The 24,467-nt window shown below is 35.4% G+C and overlaps 1 protein-coding gene across 2 annotated transcripts in view; it reads left to right on the forward strand.

The window, feature by feature from the left end:
• PKN2 (protein kinase N2) overlaps nt 1-24,467 on the forward strand; it is a 130,882-nt gene that overhangs the window by 92,894 nt on the left and 13,521 nt on the right. For both annotated transcript variants that reach the window (XM_063104989.1, XM_063104990.1), the window contains exons 9-16: nt 13,710-13,853; nt 14,175-14,250; nt 14,847-15,021; nt 15,232-15,358; nt 15,891-16,021; nt 16,106-16,181; nt 16,260-16,351; nt 21,661-21,837. In XM_063104989.1, coding sequence (XP_062961059.1) covers nt 13,710-13,853; nt 14,175-14,250; nt 14,847-15,021; nt 15,232-15,358; nt 15,891-16,021; nt 16,106-16,181; nt 16,260-16,351; nt 21,661-21,837 — 998 coding nt within the window. The remainder of the gene's footprint in view (nt 1-13,709; nt 13,854-14,174; nt 14,251-14,846; nt 15,022-15,231; nt 15,359-15,890; nt 16,022-16,105; nt 16,182-16,259; nt 16,352-21,660; nt 21,838-24,467) is intronic.

Raw genomic sequence — 24,467 nt, forward strand, 5'->3', positions numbered from 1 at the left:
ACCTAAAATTGTTTTTCTTCTCTATGGCATCAGACATTGTTCCCACTTTGGAGTAATCCTCCCCTTGACACTTTAAAGACACTGCATGATTAAGTAAAGCTATTCCCAGGCCAACTGGACCTTTTAGGTTCCTGATATGCATATCTCTTGTCCCTAATTTAATTATAAACCTCTCCTTGGTGGAGACCACATTCCCTTTTATAATAGCTTCTTCTGTTTGCATAGTACATTTTACTTTTTCATGTGCTTTTTACTCTTTTATTTTATCCGTTATATTAAAGAATATTTGTAGAAAGCGTTATAGAAACATTTATAGAAAATGTTATTTTGGATTGACATGTTTGTTTCCAGCATTTTGCCTCATATGTCAAGTTTCTCTTCTGTGGCATTCAGAACTAAGTTGTCTGTACTGTTTCAATCCTTTTCAAGATACAAAAATTCATAGGTCTTTTTAGAATTGTAAAATAATTCTAGGAATGATCTAGATCTAGAATGAACTAGAAAAGTTTAAATTATGTTCTGGGAGCTTCAGTGTTCTGCAGAATTATCTTAGAAGGCAACATGAAGTCTTTTTTTTGCTTTGGGATTCTATGTAACATGTCATTTGTATTTCTCCACAAAAAAGGTTTGAAAATTGCTGATGTAATTCAGCCCCCTCATTTTACAAATTAAGGAAATTATGTCCTAGGGGTTAAATAACTAGATTAGGATATAACCCAGGATTTCAAGTCTACTGACTACTTGTTCTATGTTCTTTCTATTCTGTCAGGTTTTTGTATTTTCTTATAAATTTTGATGTTTATTGATGTTTATTGTACACATAATAGCTGTGCAATTTCTCTGAATTTCTGCAGCCTTCCTGTTATAAAAAGCTTAATCAAGCTCACATGAGAGATTAAAATAAAAGACAAGATGACATACCAAGCCCTTATATCTAACTTTTTTGTTGTTGTTTTTTGCACATTTCCTTTTGATTAACCTTACTTATATAATAAAGAAAAGTCTAGGGCCGGCCCCATGGCGAAAGTGCAACGCTTGGAAGCGCAGCGGTACTCCCGCTGCGGGTTCGGATCCTATATAGGAATGGCCGGTGCACTCACTGGCTGAGCGCGGTGCAGGCAACACCACACCAAGGGTTGCGATCCCCTTACCGGTCACAAAAAGACAAAAAAAAAAAAAAAAAAAACCAAACAAGAAAAAAGAAATTAAGAAAAGTCTTTATTGGTATTAGAAACAGAAGGGCCCTGTCCTTAGAATTAAAAAACAGAACAATTTTAGCAGGATTCAGTGCTGCTAAGAGTATATGTATTGATAAAGAATGTTGGCTGATCACTGGAAAAAGAGAGAAGATAGGCCATCAAGGAAGTGAGGACAAGTAAAACTGTGGTGGGAATAATGGATTGGGAGTAATAGTAGGATTGAAGGATCAGTGGATTTTGAGGTACTAGAGAGAGTGAGCAAGAATGTTAGGAGGTGATGGTCAGAGAGAAGGATGCAGACAGTTGAGATGGCTGTACATTTCCCAAACATACCTTTATTCTGATGACTTCAGTTTAAAAGACGTTGAAACTATAAATGACTGCTACACAGCTATCATCTTGAGACTTTCCTTTACCATCATCTTGAGAATTCCATCCTTCTGTATTGGATCACTAGAGTCGTGGTTCACTCCTTCATATTTCTTACTTTATTTCCACATATGGGTGGATCATATCCTCCATTTTCATGTTGAGAAAAGGGTGAGTGAAAGATAAAGTTTTAGAGATCTTGCATGTCAGAAAATATTTTTTATTCTACTGTCACAGCTGGAGTTTAGTTTTCTAAGTTGGAGATTATTTTCATTAATAATTGTGAGGAGTTGTATAATTATTTTCTAGCTTCAGTATTATAATTGAGAATTCTTTTGTCTCTAATTTTTAACCTTTGATCATGATCTGTTAGATCTTCTAGATCGCTAAATGGTTTTAAGATCGTATCTTTTTCCTAGGATTCTGAAATTTTATAGTGTGTGTACCTTAGTGTGTGTACTTCATTCTTTGTGGTGGGTACTGTGTGGCACCAGTTTGAAAGCTCATGTGCTTCAGATTTGATAAATTTTCTTGACCTATTTGACCTCATCTCCATTTTCAGTGTTTTCCCTTGCTAATTGAACTTCTCAGATTGAACCTCTGATTTTGTTGTCTTTTGTCAATTGTTTCTATTAGATTGTCTTTTCAGAAGACAAATTTTGACATTTCTATCTGAACAATTTATATCTGATATTATATTTTTGATTTCTAAGTGATCATTCTTATTCATTTTTTTAAAACAATAACATCCTATTTTTCACTCATAGAGACAATATCATCTCTTACATTGTTTAGGATATCAGTTTTAAGTTTTCTTCTCCCTGAACTGTCTCTATTTCTTCTTTTTCAGATACTTTTTATGGTCTCTCTTTACAGTATGGCAGATTTTGTCAAATGTCTGGCCATCCTTGCCTGTCCTAAGCATGAAGCGCTATAGTAACTGATTGAAAGTTCTGTATGTGGGGCTGCCCAAATTCTGAACTAGTTGAGACCAAAAAAAAGGCATGACTAATGAACAATAAAATGTTGTCTATATTACTGAAAAATAAGCTGATATTTGAGAGTGCTGCAGCAACAATGGAGTTATACCCAGTCCGTTGTATCACTGTGGGTCCCACCCCACGTAAAACTTAAGGCATGGGGGAGAAGAGCAAACTGTATGCTTCCATTGAACAGCCTGGCTTTCAAGAAAGTAAGGAAGGAATGGACTATGTTATTCATGCCCAGTTTCCCTCCCAAAGTCTACTATCAAATAACTGACTCTGGGGAATTAGTCAGGGTCTTGAGGTAGAGACCCAGATATTTAGGAAAAATGGTGAAATTATTCCTTATAGAAACCACAGCAGTGAGGAAGATGCTTCCCCGCCTTACAAAAGGGTAAAAATGCATGCACTATCTTTTTAATTGGGAGTAAGGCATCGTAATATAGCAGACCAAGAATAGAAATACAGAGACATTTTTAATTTCCCATACGTGTGAATTGTCCAACATTGAGCATATTGTTTAATGAGATGCTGGGTTTTATAAACTTGTAATGAAGCTATAATACTTACCCTTACCTCTCCTTTGTTGCTTCCAAATTCAATTACTATAAAATAACATGTCATATCCTCCGCTGAGGCTATATGACTCCTCTGAGACTATGAACTGTATATAATCATCTACTTTTTTCCCCATCTCTATCATTTCTTGATCACCTTGCACTCTTCAGTATTCATTAAGGATGACTTTGGTTCTTTCTTCACTCCAATATTTGCCATCATTATCAGGTATTTAATATATATATATTATTTATATATATTATGCATACATTATGTATATATTTTATATATATATATATAATTTAAAAGCCCATTTAATAAACCATTATTTGAAACTTCTTTGAACCTTTACTCCTGTGTCATGTTAGCAATGAATTCTGCTGTACTCTTGAGATCTAAAATTCAACATACCAAATTTTCACCAAATTTCTTGGTTCTCTAAATGAGATAGCTACATAAAAAGCACCTATAATAATACTTCATACATAACAGTTATGCAATAAATGATAGCTCTTGTTATTATTGTTACTTCTCTGGCTCTTTTACTTCTTTATTACCACAAGATATGGATCATTTCCATTTCCTTGATTCTTCAGATTTTTTTCATGCCATCAGCCCCTTTCAAACTTTCCTTCTCCATTTACTCTAAAACCAGTTGATGGAGTTTGGATGTGTTGTCCCCTCCAAAACTCATGTAAATTTGATCTCCAATGTGGCAGTGTTGGAAACTGATTGAGTCATGGGGGCGGATCCCTCATGAATGGATTAATGCTCTCCCTGGGGAAGGAGGGGTAGTGAGTGAGTTCTCGTACTGTTAATTCCCACGATACCTGATTGTTTAAAAGACCCTGGCACCTCCTCTCTCTCTCTCTCTCTTGCTTTCTCTCTCGCTTCCTCTCGCCATGTGATCTGCTTGTACCTGCTGGCTGCTTGCCACTTTTCCGCCATGAATTAGAAGCAGCCTGAGGCCCGTTGCCTGAGGCCAGATGCAGCTGTCCCAGAATTGTAAGCCAAATAAACCTCTTTTCTTTATAAATTACCCAGTCTCAGGTAATTCTGTTATAGCAACACAAAACAGACTAAAAGAAAATTGGTACCGAGGAGTGGGGTGTTGCTGTACAGATACTTGAAAATGTGGATGCAGCTTTGGAACTGGGTAATGGGCAAAGGCTGGAGGAGTTTGAAGGACTTAGAAGAAGAAAAAAAGATGGGAGAGAGTTTGGAAGATTTTAGAGATTGGTTAAACGGCTGTGACCAGAATGTTGATAGAAACATGGACCCCCCCATGTGGATGATGAGGTCTCAAATAGAAATGAGGAACTTATCATGAATTGGGGCAAAGATCACCCTTGCTACACCATAGCAAGGAATTTGGCTGCATTGTGTCCATGCCCTTGGACTTTGTGGAAGGTGGGACTTAAGAGTTATGAACCAGAGTATCTGGTGGAAGAAATTTCCAAGCAGCAAAGCATTAAGGATGCTGCATGGTTATTTCTAACAGCCTATACTGAGTTATGGCAGAAAAGGCATGATGTAAAGCCAGAATTTAAAATGGGAGCAGAGCGTAAAGATTTGGAAAATTTGCAGCACGGCCATGTGGTAGAAAAGCAGAGAGCATGCAATGGTGCAGCCCAGCGACCATTAGCTAAGAAGATCAGTACAAAGGAAAGGGATTGTCAAGAGAAGGAGAAAAAGACCCTGAAGGCATTGCAGAGGCCTCTGGGGCCAACCCTTCCATTTCAGGCCCAAAGGCCTAGGGAGAGAGAATGTTCTTGGCAAACAGGCCGGTGGAAGCCTCCATGGGCTCGCTGCCCAGGGCCACCTGGAGAAGCTGCTTCCAGCACCAGCATCCCAGCTGCTTTGGCTGCTCCAGCTGTGGCTAAATTAGCCCCAGGTGTGGCTGGACCCACAGCTTTGGAAAATACAAGCCAGAAGTCTTGGTGGCATCAATGTGGTGTTAGGTCTGCAGGCTCACAGAATGCCAGAGCTGGGAAGGCTTGGGAGCCTCCACCCAGATTTCAAAGTATGTATGGAAAAGTCTGGGGGTCCAGGAAGAGATCTGTTGCAGGGGTTGAGTCACCGCAGACAGCCTTCACTAGAGCAATGCCTAGCAGAAATGTGGGGTCAGAGTTGCAGCAGAGAAACCCCAACAGTGCCATGCCTAGTGAAGCCATGAGAGGGAGACTGCCATGGAGACCCCAGACCTATGGAGCTACCAGAATGGAACACCAGCCTGGGAGAGGTGAAGTGTGGCCTGAGACCAGGAAAGCCATAGGAGCGGAGCTGCCAAAGGACTTGGGGACCCAACCCCCACACCAGTGTTCAGAGGCAGTCGAACATGGAATCAAGGTACTTGATTTGCCAGCCTTGAGATTTCATGCCTGCCCTGCTGGGTTTCAGACTTGTTTGGGACCTGTTTTTCCTTTCTTTTGGCCTATTCCTCTCTTTTGGAATGGGAATGTATACCCAATGTCTGTTCCACCATTGTATCTTGGCAGTAGATAAATTTGGTTTTGTTTTTCAGGTTCACAGCTGGAAGGACTTTTGCCTTTGGTCTCAGATGAGACTTTGGACTTTGGACTTTTAAGTTGGTGCTGGAGCAAGCTAAGACTTTTGGGACTGTTGGTATAGAATGATTATATTTTGTATGTGAGAGTGACATGAGTTTTGGGGGTCCAGGGGTGGAATGATGGAGTTTGGATGTGCTGTCCCCTCCAAAACTCGTGGAAATTTGATCTCCAATGTGGCAGTCTTGGAAACTGATTGAGTCATGGGGGTGGATCCCTCATGAATGAATTAATGCTTTCCCTGGGGGAGGGGGGATTAATGAGTGAGTTCTCACTCTGTTAGTTCCCACGAGAGCTCATTGTTTAAAAAGACCCTGGCACCTTCTCTCTCTCTCTCTCTTGCTTCCTCTCTCTTGCTTCCTCTCACCATGTGATCTGCTTGTACCCGCTGGCTCCCTGCCACTTTCCACCATGAGTAGAAGCAGCCTGAGGCCCGTGCCAGATGCAGCTGTCCCAGAATCATAAGCCAAATAAACCTCTTTCCTTCATAAATTACCCAGTCTCGGGTATTTCTGTTATAGCAACACAAAATGGACTAAAACAGAAAATTGGTACCAGGAGTGGGGTGTTGCTAACCAGCTACCTGAAAATGTGGATGCAGCTTTGGTACTGGGTCATGGGCAAAAGTTGGAGGAGTTTGGAGGACTTAGAAGAAGAGAAAAAGATGAGGGAAAGTTTGGAATGTCTTAGAGACTTATGTGGTGGCAAGCAGAATGCTGATAGAAATGTGGACAGCAAAGCCTATGTATGCAGATGATTAGGTCTCAGATAGAAATGTGGAACTTATCAGGAATTGGACAAAAGATCACCCTTGCTACACCATATCAAGGAATTTGGCTGTATTGTGTCCATGCCCTTGGACTTTGTGGAAGGTGGAACTTAAGAGTTGTAAACCAGAGCATTTGGCCAAAGAAATTTCTAAGCAGCAAAGCATTAAGGAAGCTGCATGGTCACTTTTAAGAGCCTACTCTGAGTTATGGCAGCAAAATCATGATGTAAAGCCAGAAATTAAAAGGGAATCAGAGCATAAAGATTTGGAAAATTTGCAGCCTGGCCATGCGGTAAGGAAGCGGAAAGCCGGCGAACAATGCAAGAATGAAGCAGAACAACTGGTTGCCAAAGACATTATCTTGACAGTGAGGCAACCAGATGCTAAGAACCAGGACAGTGGAAAAAATGTCCTAAAGGCACTTGAGAAGTCTGGAAGGATTCCCCACCCATCACAGGTCCTGAGGCCTAGAAGGATTAAGTTGTCCCAGAGGACAGACCTGGGGCACAGCTGCCCTCGGGAACCTGCTCCCTGCATCCCAGCTGCTCTGGCTAGAGCGGCCCCAAGTGTGGTTCATGTAGCAGCCCTGGAGAGTAGAGGCCCAAAACCTCGGTGACATCCACGTTGTGTTAAGTCTGCAGGCCGGCAGGACATGAGAGCAGTGGAGTCATGGCAGCCTCCACCCAGATTCCAGAGGATGTATGGGAAGGCCTGGAAGCCCAGGCAGAGACTTGCCGCAGGGGCAGAGCCACCACAGAGGTCATCTACTAGAGCAACGCTAAGCAGAAAAATGGGGTTTGAGCCCCCACCGGCAAAATGTCTAGTAGAGCCCAGGCAGCAGGGCTGCTGCCAGGACCCCAAAACTCCCGGGCCACTGGTAACATGCAACGTAGGCCTGGAAAAGACACAGGCACCAGTGTGGCCCACTGGGCTGTGTCTGGCAGAGCTGTGAGAACAAGGCTGCCTGATTTTGGGGGGCCCAGATGCCTAATTGTGCCAGGATGCAGGACTTGAAGTCAATGAACATTATTTTGGAGCTTTAAGACATAATGTCTGCCCTGCTGGGTTTTGGACTTGTTTGGGGCCTGTTTTTCCTTTCTTCTGGCCTATTCCTCCCTTTTGGAATGGGAACATGTACTCAATGTCTGTTCCACTGTTGTATCTTGGCAGTAGATAAATTTAGTTTTGGTTTTTGCAGGTTCACACTTGGAAGGACTTTTGCTTATGAGACTTTGGACTTTGAACTTTTAAATTGGTGCTGGAACAAGCTAAGACTTTTGGGACTGTTGGTATAGAATGATTGTATTTTGTATGTGAGAGTGACATGAGCTTTGGGGGGCCAGGGTCAGAATGATGGAGTTTGGATATGTTGTCCCCTCCAAAACTCATGTGGAAATTTGATCTCCAATGTGGCAGTGTTGGAAACTGATTGAGTCATGGGGGTTGATCCCTCATGAATGGATTATTGCTTTCTCTGGGGGAGGGAGGATTAATGAGTGAGTTCTCACTCTGTTAGTTCCCTCGAGAGCTCGTTGCATAAAAAGACCCTGGCACCTTCTCTCTCTCTCTTGCTTCCTCTCGCCATGTGATCTGCTTGTACCTGCTGGCTCCCTGCCACTTTCCACCATGAGTAGTAGTCATTTCAGGCCCATGCCAGATGCAGCTGTCCCAGAATTGTAAGCCAAATAAACCTCTCTTCTATATAAATTACCCAGTCTCAGATAATTCTGTTATAGCAACACAAAATGGACTAAAACACCAGTGTTACCTTCAACCATTTCCTTATTGATGCCCTTACAGTATCCTTCAACCTTGTCTTTATACCACACCTGCTGTGGAAACCACCAGCAGCAAATCAGTCCTACCATCTGTTTGCTCTGCTCTGACATGCTGAATGCTACTGAAAGTAATCATACCCATTACTATGAATTTTAGTTTCCAACCTCAGCTGGGCTTGCTAAAGTGATCCCACATTTCAGATCTTTATCCCATTACTAGCAAGTTTTTTTTGACCTGTCTCTTCAAGTCTCCTCCCCCATCTCAGACTCCTTTGCTTCTGTTTTATAGATTAGATTAAGACCATTAGACCTCAGATTCTTCCTACCACCTGCTAATTTTTCTATGTCTTCCTCCTTGGTTTCAGAGAAAGAAGTCTCTCTTTTTCCTGTTAGAGTCTATGATTATCTAAGTTATCGTCTAGTTTACATTCTTTCTAGTCTCCTAAAACCTTGTTCCATCAATTATCCCTGCTGACTTTTTCACCTGTATCTTTAAACCTCTTCTCTCCTCTCACCTCTGATTCTTATTGATATGTTCATATCTCTCCTATTTAAAAAAATTTTTCCTTTTTCTTTTTTTGCTTTCTGCTAGCTCTACTGGTAGGCCTCTTTTTCACGATAAGATTCTTGAAAAAGTAGTCTGTGCTCACAATTTATTCTTCCTCACTCTACCGTATATTACACCAAAGTTTCTACTGCTGTAGTAGGTTTTGAACAAGACAAATTTTATGCAATGTTTCATCTAATCCCCACAAAAATCTTATGAAAAATGTACAATAATTATCACTTTTTTAGAGATTACTGAGGTTCCAAGAGTTTAAGTAACTTTTCTCAGGCCACATAGCTAAAAGCTTGTAGAGCTGGGAATGAACATAAGCATCTGACACCAGAGCCAAGTCTGTCTGAAGCCAAAGCCTATGTTCTTCATTACAGTTGTTTGACTAACTCAACCCTGTTTCTAGTTCATCCTTCTGCTAGTGTAGATTTTCTTAATCATATCACAGTATTTTCTTAATAGTAACCAGTCATAATAGTAACAAAGGCTTAACATGTATTGAGATTTTTGTGCTGGGCTTGTATTAATTCCTTTAATTCTCACACAACCTTGGAAGGTTGATACCATTATTATATATATTTTACAGGTAAGCAAACTGAGGCCCAGAAAGGTTAAGTAACTTGGCCAAGGTCACAAAACTGTTAAGTGGTGTGGAGCTAAGATTTGAAACTGTTTGTTCTACAAAAAATTATTTAGTGTATAGGCACAAGGCAATCTGATCCTACTACCCTTGTTTTTAACTGCTGGGCAAGATATGATCTGATATGATACTGCATGATGTGATCAGACCTCTGCCCCTCCTTATATTAAACCCTTTAGTGAAAGCCTATAACTTACAAGTTAAAGACCAAATTCCTTTGCAAGTCATACAGAGCCCTTCATAACCTATCACTGCCCATCTTTTCACTCTTATTTCCCAAAGCATTTTTATTCCTAGAATATACTTTCTTACCTTTGTACAGTATATATACTTCCTTACCTTTGTACATTCTTTTCCTTCTAACTAATTTGTCCTCTCCTTCTTTAATCTTGTGAGTCATCTCTCAAATTCCAATTTGAACAATTCTGTTCTTCCTAAGACCTTTCCCTTACAAAAAAATTGGTCAACTCCCCCTTTCATGTCATTGTACATATTGTATTTGCCACTTTATTGCCAACATTTATTTACATTTCTGTTTCCCAAACAAGACGATTAATTATTTGAGAACAGGACCATATGTTGCTTATCTTTGTATCTCCATCACAGAAGATAACTTAGTATAGATATTCACTAAGTATTAATTGAATGAATGAGAGTAATTTCTGCAAAAATGATTTTAAAAGTAAAAAGCAGTTTTTCTGAACCTTTTTTTTTTTTTTTTTTTTCTACTTCAACATACCCAAGGGACATGATATACTAAGATCAATATAGTGACTCTGGAATAGATTCCCGAATAGACACACATTAGAATTTGAGAAGAGAGAGCATGTGTAATTTGAAAATGTCTTCTTCCTTACACAGTCCCACCTTCGGGGCAAAACTGAATCTGAATTAATTCTCTATGCCCATTATTACAAAGCACTGCTCTAAGGCACAGTACAGGCATTTTAGCTTTTTCCTCTCTGGTCTTTAAATTAATACTCAAGGCCTGTATTTGGCACTGTGAGAAATACAAAAGAGCTAATAGTGTTCCATACATAAAAGACCCTAAGGTATGATAGGTTAAAAAAATTAATTGAGGCAAAAAAACCCACCAAAACTACTAAATTGTATTTGAGAAACCTAGGGAAGAATTCAACCCAACATGAGCTTGCATCCAAAATTTAAAAATACATGAGGATACAACTACCATTAGCAAGCATAAACAGATAATGGGATTATTATATATAGAACATAAAATAAATGTTTAAAATATTTAAAGAAATATTAAAAGAATTTGAAAACATGAACAAAGAATGAATGATGAGCCAAAAAGACTAGGCAGAGTTTAAAAAGAGCCAAGTAAAATGGAATGGCCTATATAGGGATGGCCAGTTCGCTCATTGGGAGAGCGTGGTACTGACAAACACCAAGTCAAGGGTTAAGATCCCCTTACTGGTCATCTTTTAAAAAAATAAAATAAAATAAAATAAAAAATAAATAAATAAAACTGAACTACCTTGAGTTAGTAGTTCTCATGGTGTCCAATAGATGTCGCTGTGTTTCCTTTGAAAAGTTAAAGTATGTGTATATTCTGGTGTCCCAGGGTCCTCAGTGAGCAGGAATCTCAGCCTTCTTTATGCTAATTCCTTTTATGGTAGACATATTCTGTTCTTTTTAAATTGCAACACATTTTTAAATTTGTTGCTCTTCTTCCTTCACTTAAATGTAAGAATGATTCAATGTTTCTTACCTTTTTCTGCTTACTTTTTTAGGTCTTCAACTTAAGACAAGCCACACAGATTCATTAACACAGTTTCCTTTTTGATTCTAGATTTAAATTTATAATAGACAAAATGAAGCACAAGTTGGGACAGTCGGCCGTTACTGCTAATCAGTACCTAGCTCAAAAGTACTGCTGAGCATTTTTTGGTAGTAGTTTTATTCCATCTAGAATTTTGTTGCTCCTAAAGTTCAAAATTACCTACAAGCATACCTTACCTTGTAGGACCAATCTGTCTCCTCTGGAAAATTGCCAGCAAATCAGCAGTCACATTTTCAGTTTAAATTCTAAACATTAGTGGCATCTCCTTATATAGAAGCCTCTATCTATATGGTACTTTGCTTTTCAGATACTGTACTCCTGGTTTACTTACCCAAACCACACTGGATATTAAGGGTTAAAGTGGGATTGAGGTTTCATTACATAAGTTATGGAGTACTGACATAATATATTTATATATCATAGCCACCCTTTCCCATATGTTGTAAAAAGAGTGATGCTCACAGGGAGTAATGCAAAATAATAACAAAAAGTGAAAAGCTTTCTATCTAAAACCTCATTGTAGAACTCCAGGAAAGCTAGTTTAAGATCTGTGATGTTACCTTCCATTTCAAATCTCAGGTCTTTAACATCCTTCAGTTTGAAGCATGGAATAAAGACACAGAGGAAAGATAAATGAGTCAATATGTTAATTTTAACAGTGAAGGTGTGAGAAATTTTAACAAGTTTGATTCCCCTCATCTGTGCCCCTTGCATCTGCCAGGTCCATAACACGTGTTCTTCCCTGACACAGTGGAGGAAGATAGGAGAAAGTAGACCTCTCGTCCTCTAGTCAAAAAAAAAAAATGTAGTCTAAATTACCAGTCCTCAGTACAATTATTATTCAAATTTATCTCCCAAAATAGATGGGAAATATACTTTTAACTTGAATAGAATATAATAGCATTAGTACCTCATTCCTTCTGTATGCCATTTGCTGATTTTAGAATAACCATATTCTCCTCATTCTTCTCCTCTCATGACAAGTATTCTTTCCCATTTTAATTATGAGTCAGAGAGAAGAAATGAGTTAGGACACCCTGGATCACATACTCACTGATTCTTTTCTTGACTTACTATGAGACCTTCTGGGACATTTTGTTTTGACTTATTTTTTATATGTTGCATTTTGTAAGCATTTTCTGTGTTCATTTGCATCAACTAATTTTACAATTTAAAGTCAAAAGATTTTATGTATACTAGGGGCTTACATAATAAGATGCCTAAGTTCATAAATTGGGAGTTATTATATAAAAGAAGTTATTTATTACTTTGAAGAGCCTAAAGAGAAAAACCATCTATCTTTTTTTGTGGATCATCTGCATAATCCTGAAAAACAAAATAATGGGAAAATCTGGTGCTTTATGAAAAAATGTATATAGATTATAATATATATGTAGAGTTCAGTTTATGGCTTGACCCCAACTTATAAACTTTCTACAGGTGCATTTAGTAATTGGTTGTTAAACCCTTAGATATGTTTCTCCACGTAAACGTTATTTTTAATGAGTACAGTGTATTCTCTCATATGGATATGGTATAACCTACTTAATTTGTCCCTGGCCTTTGAAAACGTTGAAGTTCTTGCTAATTTGCTACTTCTAAAAAAAGAAAACTATTTTTGGTGTTATAATAAAATGGACATACCTTTTTACAAAGCTTAGTCCGAATTTCCCTTTTCCTCCCTACCTATGCACACCACTCCACTTACCAGTCTTGCTATCTGGTGGTATTCCTTTGTTGATCAAATGACCAAATACTCTTTCATTCCTTTTTTCTGTCTCTCTCTTTTTTTTTTTTTTTTTTTTTCTGGATAGATGGCTGATACAGGGAACCCTACCCAAATGACCTAATATTCTCAAGTGCTTAGCACAATACATGGCACATTGTATTTGCAGAATAAATGCTACTTTCAGACCTTTTTCTGGCTTGACAGTGAGATAAGGAAATAAGAAGGTTTGAAGTGGGTTCTTTGAGGCAAGCACTGAGTTCTTTTAGCAATAGAACAGCAAGTGATGGTAAGTGGTGGAGGAAAATCCAAAAGATTGAAGCTGTGAGAGGGAAAGGAGCTTCTGTGGTCATTCATCTGTATTGTTGGTGTTCCCAGTTTATGTTTTTTTTTTTGTTTTTTTTTTTTTGGCAGTGTTTTTTGGTTTGGGGATCCAAACCCATGACCTTGGCATTGCAAAGTTGCACTCTAACCAACCTAACTGGCCAGCCTCCCAGTTATGTATTCTTTAAGTATACTTTAGGAATACCTTAGCTGGAGAACGTCTGAATATGTTTTGTTCCTTTGAGTGAAAATGTATAAGTTTAAGTAATGTATAATTGAGAAACACTCTTTAAAATAGTGTGGCCTTTCATGTGTTATATTTGTTTATTGTATTTGTATTTAACATTGTTTGTGATATTTTATTCAACTGTGTGTGTCCAATGATGTCTTTTCTGTTTTCTCTATTTTTTTATTTTTATTTTTTTAATTATCCTAGTCTCGTGAACTGGAAATTTCAGTTTTTTGGCGTGATTGGCGATCTCTGTGTGCTGTAAAATTTCTGAGGTTAGAAGATTTTTTAGACAACCAACGGCATGGCATGTGTCTCTATTTGGAACCACAGGGTACTTTATTTGCAGAGGTAATAAATGTGTTTTATTAAATGTGTATAACTACAGTTTAAATTATGTATGGAGGCAGCATGATGTAGAAATGGATAGAGTGTTCTGCTGAAAGATAGAGTACTTGAATTCTTGGCTTAACTCTGCTACTGAATAAGTATGTGACCTTGAGACAAATCATTTATCCTCTCTAGGTCTATTTTCTCATCTAGAAAATGAGGGGGTTGGACTAAATTATATCTAAGATTCCCTTAAGCTTTCAAATCTTATGAGTTTAGTGAATTTCATGAACTATAAATCCAATGCTATTTTTATGTCAACTTGAATTTTCTTCACTGCAGGTTACCTTTTTTAATCCAGTTATTGAAAGAAGACCAAAACTCCAAAGACAAAAGAAAATTTTTTCTAAACAACAAGGTAATTACAAAGAATCAAATAGAGTATTTCTGTGTTTTCTTAAATATAGAAAATCTAATTCTTAAATAGTAATATCCATCTCTCTTTTTCTTTTTAGTTCTTCACTTATTTCTAATTTTTTTTTATTAAGGAACATCTTAGACATATCCATAAGTGGAGAGACTAGTGCAATGTACTGTCACCCAGCTTCAATAACAATCAACTCATGGCCAATTTTGTTTTTTTCATCCACTCACTACTTTCTCATTATTTGAAGCACATCTAGATATCATATTGGTTCATCCATAAATATTATAGATTGTATCTCTAAAAGATAAGGATTCTTTGTAAAACCATAATCATGTATCATTACTAGACTTAAGGAAAAAAAACCTAACAATTCCTCATGTATTTATTTTTTTTAATATTTATGCTATTTTGCACTAGCCTTTAATAGCATATAGTTAAGAATTAGTTTTTTTAAGTGACATATTTTGTTTGTTCTTCATAAATTATAAGCTAATGAATATGGATTTTTAAATTATGGTTTTTGGTAATATAGGAAGAAATTATTTTTTCTTTTTTTTTTTTTTTTTTTTAATTCACATTATCCATAGGCAAAACATTTCTCAGAGCTCCTCAAATGAATATTAATATTGCCACTTGGGGAAGGCTAGTGAGAAGAGCTATCCCTACAGTAAATCATTCTGGCACCTTCAGCCCGCAAACTACTGTGCCTGCTACAGTGCCAGTGGTTGATGTACGCATCCCTGAACTAGCACCTCCAGCTAGGTATGTGTCTAGATTTTTAAGCATCTCTTATACAAAATAGTTATTGTGACATTCTTACATGTTGACTGACCGTCTCAATCTTTTCTAAGTGGTATTTTGAAATAAGTGCTCTGTTTACTTAAAAAATTAAATTGTTTGCTTTAATTTTAAGGCTATTTAAAATACATACTTTTAATTACTGTTTTGGTGAATTACTTTATCTTCTATAAGTGATTCTACAGTAACCAAATTGGACTTTGATCTCGAGCCTGAACCTCCTCCAGCCCCACCACGTGCTTCTTCCCTTGGAGAAATAGATGAATCTTCTGAGTTAAGAGTTTTGGATACACCAGGACAGGTAACGCATTTTAAATCTTGTATAATTCCTTTTCACCAGATGAATTAGCAGTAAAAGCATTATAGTAAAAAAAGTGTACATTTCAATTAAAATTTTTCTCTGAGAACTGTGTTTATTTTTCTTGTGAATGGAAGATTCACGATTAAATTAAATCGAGTTGACAGGAGATAACCAAGTTCTAAATGTTGGCATGCCATTGTCATTAGCCTCTGGATGTTCATGGGCACAGATGGAATAGGCTGCTTATGCTAGGACCATGGTAGATGTTAGATGTCACGTTGCCTGAAACACTCTTCATCTTCTAACTTGGTTAACAGTATGCATCGAAGATGATAATAATGTGTTAGTTTTTCACATTTTTTAGTAATTGTAATGTAAAATTAATGGCCATAGAGTGAATAACCAATATCTGATTTTGACTTTTCTCTATTAATACTTATGTTGACTTTTGAAATTTTTTTCTTCAAATGTGTTATTGCCAAATGAATTGTTTTCTGAATATTTCTATGGTTTAATGAGTAATATTTTACAGGATTCAGAAGCTGTTTTTGATATTGACCATGATAGAAATAGTATACTTCCAAAATCCCAGTCTGAATATGAGCCTGATACTCCTCAGTCAGGCATAGAATATAGTGGTATTGGAGAACTTGAGGATAGAAGGTAAAGAATATATATGAATTTTGCTACTACATGTTTAGTGCCATACTTTATTGCCTTATTTTTAATTAAAATTACTGTTTGCAGATCTCAGCAAAGGTTTCAGTTTAATCTACAAGACTTCAGATGTTGTGCTGTCTTGGGAAGAGGACATTTTGGAAAGGTAATCTTTTGAAATTTTTTGGAATATCTACAGAACTAATAACTCACATGGGAAATAAGTATTTTAATCTCATTTCAGGTGCTTTTGGCTGAATATAAACACACAAATGAGATGTTTGCTATAAAAGCCTTAAAGAAAGGAGACATTGTGGCTCGAGATGAAGTAGACAGGTTAGTTTTTTAAAAATGAAACTGTTTTTCTGAAGTTCTAAGTTGAGAGAATAAATGTATAAATTGCAATAGCAAAACTTTCTAATTTCATAGTAATATGTGAAAAAACAGTAAATTAATGTATCTGTACTTGACATAAGTATAATTATGTTTTATTTCTAATCACTTCTTTTTCCCCTTATGACATTAACTGGTTAGTGGATATCAAGGAAAGGTGGTGAAATGCTTAAAATAATTCTGTTAAGTTTTTTATTCATGGAGATTTTAAAGTGTTTATGTGGGATGGGAACTGTTATTTATCCATGGTTGAGTGAGACTATCCCATTTCATTTTATGGAAATGGTAATGTCATTTACAGATAATCTGCAATTAACTGGATGGTTAATATATTCTGCTTTTGAAAATATACCTTTCTGTATTTTTTATCTGTTTTTCTTAAAACCATATTTTTTAACCATACCATCTCACTTTTCTGAGTTTAATAAATATCAACTGCTGGGGATACATCTTTTTATAAAATCATTAAAATGCAAAGACTAGGAATAAAGATTGTAATTAGGTTAGAGAATATATTTTAAAATGACTATCTTAATACTGAATGATTAAATATGAAAACTGTTGTTTAAAAGTGGCATATTTCTCACAAAGGCTTCCACTTAATATTTAGTAGTATTTTTCTTATACCACTAGGAAGAATCTTGATATTAATGGGAGACAGCCCTGTATAATAAAAAGAGCCCTGGACTATGTGTGAGAAAACAGACGTTTCTGGCCCTGGTTGTTCTTTCTTAGTAATGATTTGACCCCAAAGCTGAACATCTTTGAGCCTCAGTTAACCCATATATATAAAAACTTACATTTTTTGGTAATACTTGCCTTACTAAGTTGTATTAAGTGCTAGATAGATATACCAAATTGCTACTTTTAATGTTTTTCCACCACATGGGTAGTTCTTAGAATTAGGATAGTTCTTAAAAGATTGAGTTTTTTCTTTATGTAAAAAAGTCTTTTCCTTTTGGATTTGCCTATTTATTTTTTACCTCTGTTTCTTTTTTATTTTTTCTCGTACTCCTCAGTCACATCAAAATAAATACTTTCTTGATACCTAAAACTACTCAGAGAGGATTTTGCTGGATATTTATAAAATATTTTGAGCACCACATTACATGTTGAGAACTATGTTTTTATGCTATGTAAGCATGATTAAAGCGCATCCTTGATCCTACCTTCAGTCTGTTTATACTTGGAATAATAGAAGGGCCAAATCTTTTTCTTTCCTAGAAGAATATTTGCTTTATTCCAGATTCATAATTGGTAAATTCATTTGTTTCCTAAAATAATAGGAAACTGATCACTACTTCCCATTATTCTTGGTGGTTTGTATAGTTGTCTGCTATGTTCTTTCTACGGAGCCAAGTCTTTTGTAGGAAAGCACTTTCTAATTAAATCTAAACAGAGTAATACTAATATTACTATTAAATAAGAAAGTCCAGATCAGAGGATGGAGCATTCACCAGAACCCAGGCCATTCATTACCCCTACTGAAAACTTTTCTCCTCCAAGGCTAGATTCATTTTCAGTAACATAGAAATAACATAATCTCAAGTAGAACTGGTACAAAAACAGAGAAATGGAAAATTCAAGAGTGAGAAATAAAACTCACTCTTACATTGAGGAAGGTAGGGGAAAGGAGTATTTTTAAGTTTCTAGCATATCCAAGGGAAGGTAAAAAGCAAATCAATTTAAAATATTAAAAAATTAAACCAGCATATTTTTAAAGATAATATATGCTTATTGCTTGCAAGTATGAATAGTAAATAACTCAAATTAAACTAATTATAAATAAACAGAATCTTTTATATTCACTTCCTAGTACATCTTTTAATAGATTCATAGAATTTGGTGTTTTTGCATATTAGTAGTTTTTTTTTAACAGATATTTCTAAAATACTTGCTGCTCTCTTACATAGTTCTCTTTTTTAAGATAGTCTAAATAGTCTAAATTTTTTTTCTATAGTGTGGATTATATTATTTTACTTAGAAAATTGCCCCTTTTTATAGGTCATAGGAAATTTCAAATCAGCCTGTTTTTAAATGAGTAACAGGACTGGCCGGTTAGCTCGGTTGATTAGAACACAGCCTTAAAACACCAAGGCCACAGGTTCAGATTCCCATACCACAATAAATAAATGAATGAGTGAATGAATATGTACTACGTACATATTGTGGATTAACCCGAAAGGATCCCCATACCACAATGAATAAATAAATAAACAAACAAACACACACAAATTGTGGATTAACTCCAAAGTGGAGTAATTCATGTATAAATATCACATTCAGTGTATGTACTACTAATAGAATGCTCTCTCTGACTCCCATCTGCCCCCTACTCCCAAGTAAGGATGTTAAATTTATGTTATTGTAAAGCTTCTTCACTCAGCTTTCTTTTCTTACCAGTTCATATTTCAACACAACAGAATATGATTGGAAGTATATTTTTGTACTCATAGAGCAAAGCCCAGCTAACCATCTTATATAAGATTCAATCCTAAGATCTTAGCCTTATTAATGATGTGGTTTTCACTGACTAAAATATTTATATAAGTTTTTAAGTTTCTAGCATATCTAATAATGTACCAAACATTAAAGGAACAAAAATGTACACAAAAATGTTAGGATGGAACTAGACACTTAGAGAAACAAGACTTAAATGCATTAATTATGTAAAAAAAAGCTAGATATGTTTGATTTGAAAAGAAGCGGTACAGACAATAGTTCACAGAAAGAAGAAAATTATGGTGTACTGATGGATTTAGGTTAAGTTGTAAAAGATATTGGATTCATGATGTTCTTTGGCAGGTAAGATATTCGTCAATAAGGAGAGAAGAGAAATGACAGTATAGAGGGAAATGTTCTAGACAGAATGAAAAGGGTTCAAGTTTGGAATAGGTTGGTTGTTGAATAGACTTTTAAGAAGTAAATACACTATTTAGATAATGTTGAGACAAGTTAAAGATTCTTGTGCAATAGCTTATTTTGTGTGCTATAAAATGCTTAAAATTAAAATTATTGTGATAATTTGGGTTTATAGAGAGCCTTCCTCCTTTATCTAATTGTCCTAAGACATCTATCTAGTCCTTGTGATTATTGTCAGTTATTGCCAAATAATTTCTATGAATGGCATTGCAACCATTTTAAGGAGAAGTCCGATCAGTGGTTCTCAATCTTTTATACCACTTATGTGTTCAACACCCATCCAGCTGAGAATAAGGGTTTCACCCATACGTATAAATTCATACACAATAAAGAGACGGTGTTTGTCATCTACTGTATCCCAAAATATCTTATCAGTTTGGTCTTACTCATCTGAATATTTTATCTATATTTACCCCAAATTTAGATTGACTTAATAAAGCAAACATTTTAGGGCTGACTGGTTAGCTTAGTTAGATAGAGCACAGCATTACAACACCAAGGTCAAGAGTTCAGATCCCCATACCAGCTAGTTGCCCCCCAAAATAAATTAATTAATTAAATAAATAAAAATAAAAATTTAAAAATAAGCAGACATTTTAGAACTCACTCATCATATAGATCTTGCCCAAAGCAAGTTTTAGGACATTCTCCAGTAAATTTACATGGTGACAAAAATGAAAGCTATTAACTCTCTTTTTAATCTTCTACAAGTTTTAGTGTAATAATGCTTTAATTTATAGTAACATTTAGAAACTTCGCCAAATTTTTTAAAAAATTGTGTAGACATAAACTTAAAGCTTACAAATGGTTACAGTGTGGCTTTGATTCTGAGTATGTGTAAAATTAAAAACATTGTGTAAAATCAGGAGGTAGGCATTTATCTAGAATGTAACACTATTAAACAGAGTTTAAACACTTTATTGTTGTAGCTGCATTTACTATCAGTATTTAAAACTGAACAGGTGTTTTAGTTCATAATTCAGTAGACAACTGTATTAACATAGCATTAAAAATTCCATGCTTTTTCTATATAATAGGTATAATTCTTAAATGTTTCCCAAATTCTGTTTAACTTTTCTAAGTCATAAGCGTATAAACTGAATACCCAAATAAATATTTAATTTTAATTTTTTTTTAATTAACTCTTTTTTAAAAGACCCAAAAGGAAGGAGAATGGTACTACTTCTGTCTAACCTCAGGATTTTAGTTTGGCATTTAGAATGTCAAAATGTTGTTTGTGGGCTGGCCAGTTAGCTCAGTTGGTTAGAACATGGTGTTGTAACACGAAGGTTAAGGGTTTAGATCTCCATACCAGCCAGCTTCTAAAACAAAAACAAACAAAAATGTTGTTTGGAACAACAAAATAGCCCAAATAAACAGAATTGAAGCATTTTTTAATTTAAAAACAAAAGCATTGTAAATGTGTTTAAACAAGCATTAATACCCATTTTTGGTTCCAGTCTCACAAATAGAAACAAAAAAATACCTATTTTATATTAGAAACATATGCACATATAATCTAATTGTTAATGATGTATATCTTGATCTTTATTTTAGTCAGGTTCTAAAAATAAATAAGTCAAGTTTTCCTTGAATAATATGTAACCTAGTTTTCTTCTACTTTGAGTTTTAAGTTGATTACTAATATTTTCAGGGGAAGGAAGAGTGGTTTTTTGTTTTGTTTCATTTTTGCTATTTAAGCAAAACTAATATTCCAGAGTCATTAAGTCTGACCATTGTTCTTTGTATCAATTTGTCATAGTTTTTATAGGGAAAATTTATGATTACTATAGATTTTTCTGTAATATTAAAGAAAAATTATATTATTCTCAAGGAACTTCCTTGGAGCATGTTGTAGAATTCTTCATGTAGCCTCTTTAATTTCCAGTCAGTCTTCTAAATTAAAATTTTATGCAGCATATCTATACCTCTTAACTTGGTCACAAACTTTAAATTTTTAAAAATATACTTTAGGTTGTTAAATTCTCTGATCAGTTCCTGATGAATTTTTATAATTCATCTCTAATCCTTTTGTAAAATTAACTATAACCACTAGACATACGTATGCTACACTGATAGTTTCAATGTGAACTCTGTAATCTATGTGTCATGCTAATCATATTTTAGTTTTCATTAATATATTTCAATTAAAGTTATATATATCGTCAGTTTTCATAGCATATATAGTAAAAATATGATGCATTTTATGATTTTAAAATTATAATCGTTTAAAAATTTGCTTATTTTTGGTTTAGTTGTTTGTAAAGAATGTTATTTCCAGCTAGAATATTTTTTAAAATTTGTTCATTTTTAAATGTTTTATCTTACAGCCTGATGTGTGAAAAAAGAATTTTTGAAACTGTGAATAGTGTAAGGCATCCCTTTTTGGTGAACCTTTTTGCATGTTTCCAAACCAAAGAGCATGTTTGCTTTGTAATGGAATATGCTGCCGGTGGGGACCTAATGATGCACATTCATACTGATGTCTTTTCTGAACCAAGAGCTGTGTGAGTATGCTTTAGACATTTGTGTGAGTTTTTCCATGACTGATTTCTTACTGGGAAGAGAAAGAGCTGTCTGTGAATTTTGGGATTCTTTTCCCCTAACGGATAATAGATCTCTGCAAGAAATACTAGAACTCCTACTTACATTTTTGCCAAATATTTTTTGATTTATTTAACTCTGTTGTCCATATTCAAAAGTTCATGGGTTACCCTACATCATACTTGATGATTCAGATACACAATTTAGTTTCATTTTAGTAAAAATTCTTTTTTGCTGTTAGATTTTCTACCTAGGGAATGCCATCCAGGACCATGGCTTTAAAGACAAATTGTACTCAAAATGTATTGTTGAGAGAAAAACGGTGCAAAAGAGTCTTTATCACTCTTTTGTAATATGTGTATAAAATATTTGTATTTGCTTTTTTAAAGGGTAATTTAAAAGAATATATATCAAGTATTTACTTGCTTGTGCTTACATTATCTCTGAAAGAATATAAAAGAAACTGGTATGCATGTTGTATCCAAGGAAAGAGGTAGAAAGCAGACTTTTCACTATAAGCCCTTTATGTAGTTTTTAAATTCAATAGTATATGAAGGTTTTGCTTATTCAAATACATAAAAATAAATAATAGTAAACACTTGAGGTTATATATGCATATGTATTTTTTCCCTATTATTATCCCAATTTTATAATTCTTAAATGGTGGAGCTGGGATCTGAACCTAGGAAAGTGCTCTTAATAGCTATAACCTGCATGTTGTTGTTTACCAAATTTGTATTTCCAACCTTGACCTCTTCCCTCACCTTCCAACTCTAATAATATTCAGCAGCCACCTTTCCCATTTGTATAGCTAGTAGTTATCTCATTTAGCATCTCAAACTGAACTCCTGATTCTTCCTATTTCACCTCCTAGTCACCACTCCTCAAGCCTGCTATTTTTCTAGTCTTCCCCATCTTATTAAACAGCAGTAGTACCATCTACCAGTTATTTAAGGAGTCATGCTTGATCCTCTTTTTCCCTCACCTACGACATCTAAACCATTAACAAGTCTAGTCAATTGTATCTCCAAAATGTATCCCAAATCATAAAAAACATAAACCCAGTAGTCAGTCTTTATTGAGTTTACTCTTGAATTTTCATTTCACATCTATGTTCTGATGAAATGGCAACTGACATTTGTGTAGCACTTTCAATCCTTTATCTGATTCTCATTATGACCATTAGAGGTATGTAGAACAGGTAGTAGTAGTACTGTCATAATCTTCAAGTTTCAGATGAGGAAATATGGGTTAATTCTAATGAATAGTGAAGCATTCAAAAAGAAGGAAAAAGCCAGAAAGTAGTAGAAGGCTACTAATAATTCATTTGCTAAATATTTAAGAATTAAAAGCAGGGCATTTAGACTATGCCTAACCTTGTGCCACCTGCCATAGGAATTAGTTTGTTTTTGTTTTGCTATGCTTGTTTTTGTTTTTTGAAGAAATCTAAAATTATAAAATGCAGTTCTGCCTTAAGGAACTTCTATTTTTGCTGAAAAGACAAAGTGAAGTGCAAGTGAAATGCAAGAATAAAATGCTACATTGCAGTACTCCAAATCTGAAGTACCTCTCTAACCATTCAGGTCTCAGGTCAAAGGTCATTTCTTTGAAGATCCTTTCCTGAGTACCCTATCTAAAATACCACTACATCACTAACCTCCAAATGAGGTCACTCTATTCTATTTTCTGTTTTATCTTCTTTATATCACTTTTTTTCTACCCGAAATCATCTTACTTATTAATGTTTTGATATTTATTGTCTGTTTTCCCTCACTAAAAGGGAGGAGCAAGGACCATGTCTGTCCAGTATACTAGTGAAATACCTACAAGAGTGTCTGGCATATGCTAGGCAATCAGTGAATTTTTATTGACCGAGACTGTAGAATCAAAATAGTTTGATTCCTAGCTTTGCTGTATTCTAACTATGTGACTTCAGACAAATTAGTTCCTCTGAGCTTTATTTCTGCTTCTGTAAAGTATTTACCTTAGGGCTTTATCTGGAAATTTTAAATAAGTTGATAAATGAAAATAGCTAACACAATACCTGACACAGTAAACAGTGAAATATATATTTTTGCTAGTATACCCAATTATCTCTTAACTTGAGTATAATCAGGATAACATGTTTACAAAGAAGGAAGAGAAATTAAGGTATTTTTATAACTGTTACAATATTGTTTTGCCACCAGAATTAGTGTGCTTAAAAAGTTAGTTTAAAAATAGCTATCTAGGGCCGAGCCCGTGGCGCACTCGGGAGAGTGTGACGCTCGGAGTGCAGCGACGCTCCCGCCGCGGGTTCGGATCCTATATAGGAATGGCCGGTGCACTCACTGGCTGAGTGCCGGTCACGAAAAAGACAAAAATAAATAAATAAATAAATAAATAAAAATTAAAAAAAAAAAAAAATAGCTATCTAAAGCAGTTTTAAAATCACATTTATTTTAATGAACTTTGGTTAAGTTCTTCAAACTTCTTAGTTATTATTTAAGATCTAATGTATAATTTTTTTTTTTTTTTTTTTTAAAGATGACCGGTAAGGGGATCTTAACCCTTGACTTGGTGTTGTCAGCACCACGCTCACCCAGTGAGCAAC

The sequence above is a fragment of the Cynocephalus volans genome, chromosome 8, assembly GCF_027409185.1.
Source record: "Cynocephalus volans isolate mCynVol1 chromosome 8, mCynVol1.pri, whole genome shotgun sequence".
NCBI lineage: Eukaryota > Metazoa > Chordata > Mammalia > Dermoptera > Cynocephalidae > Cynocephalus > Cynocephalus volans.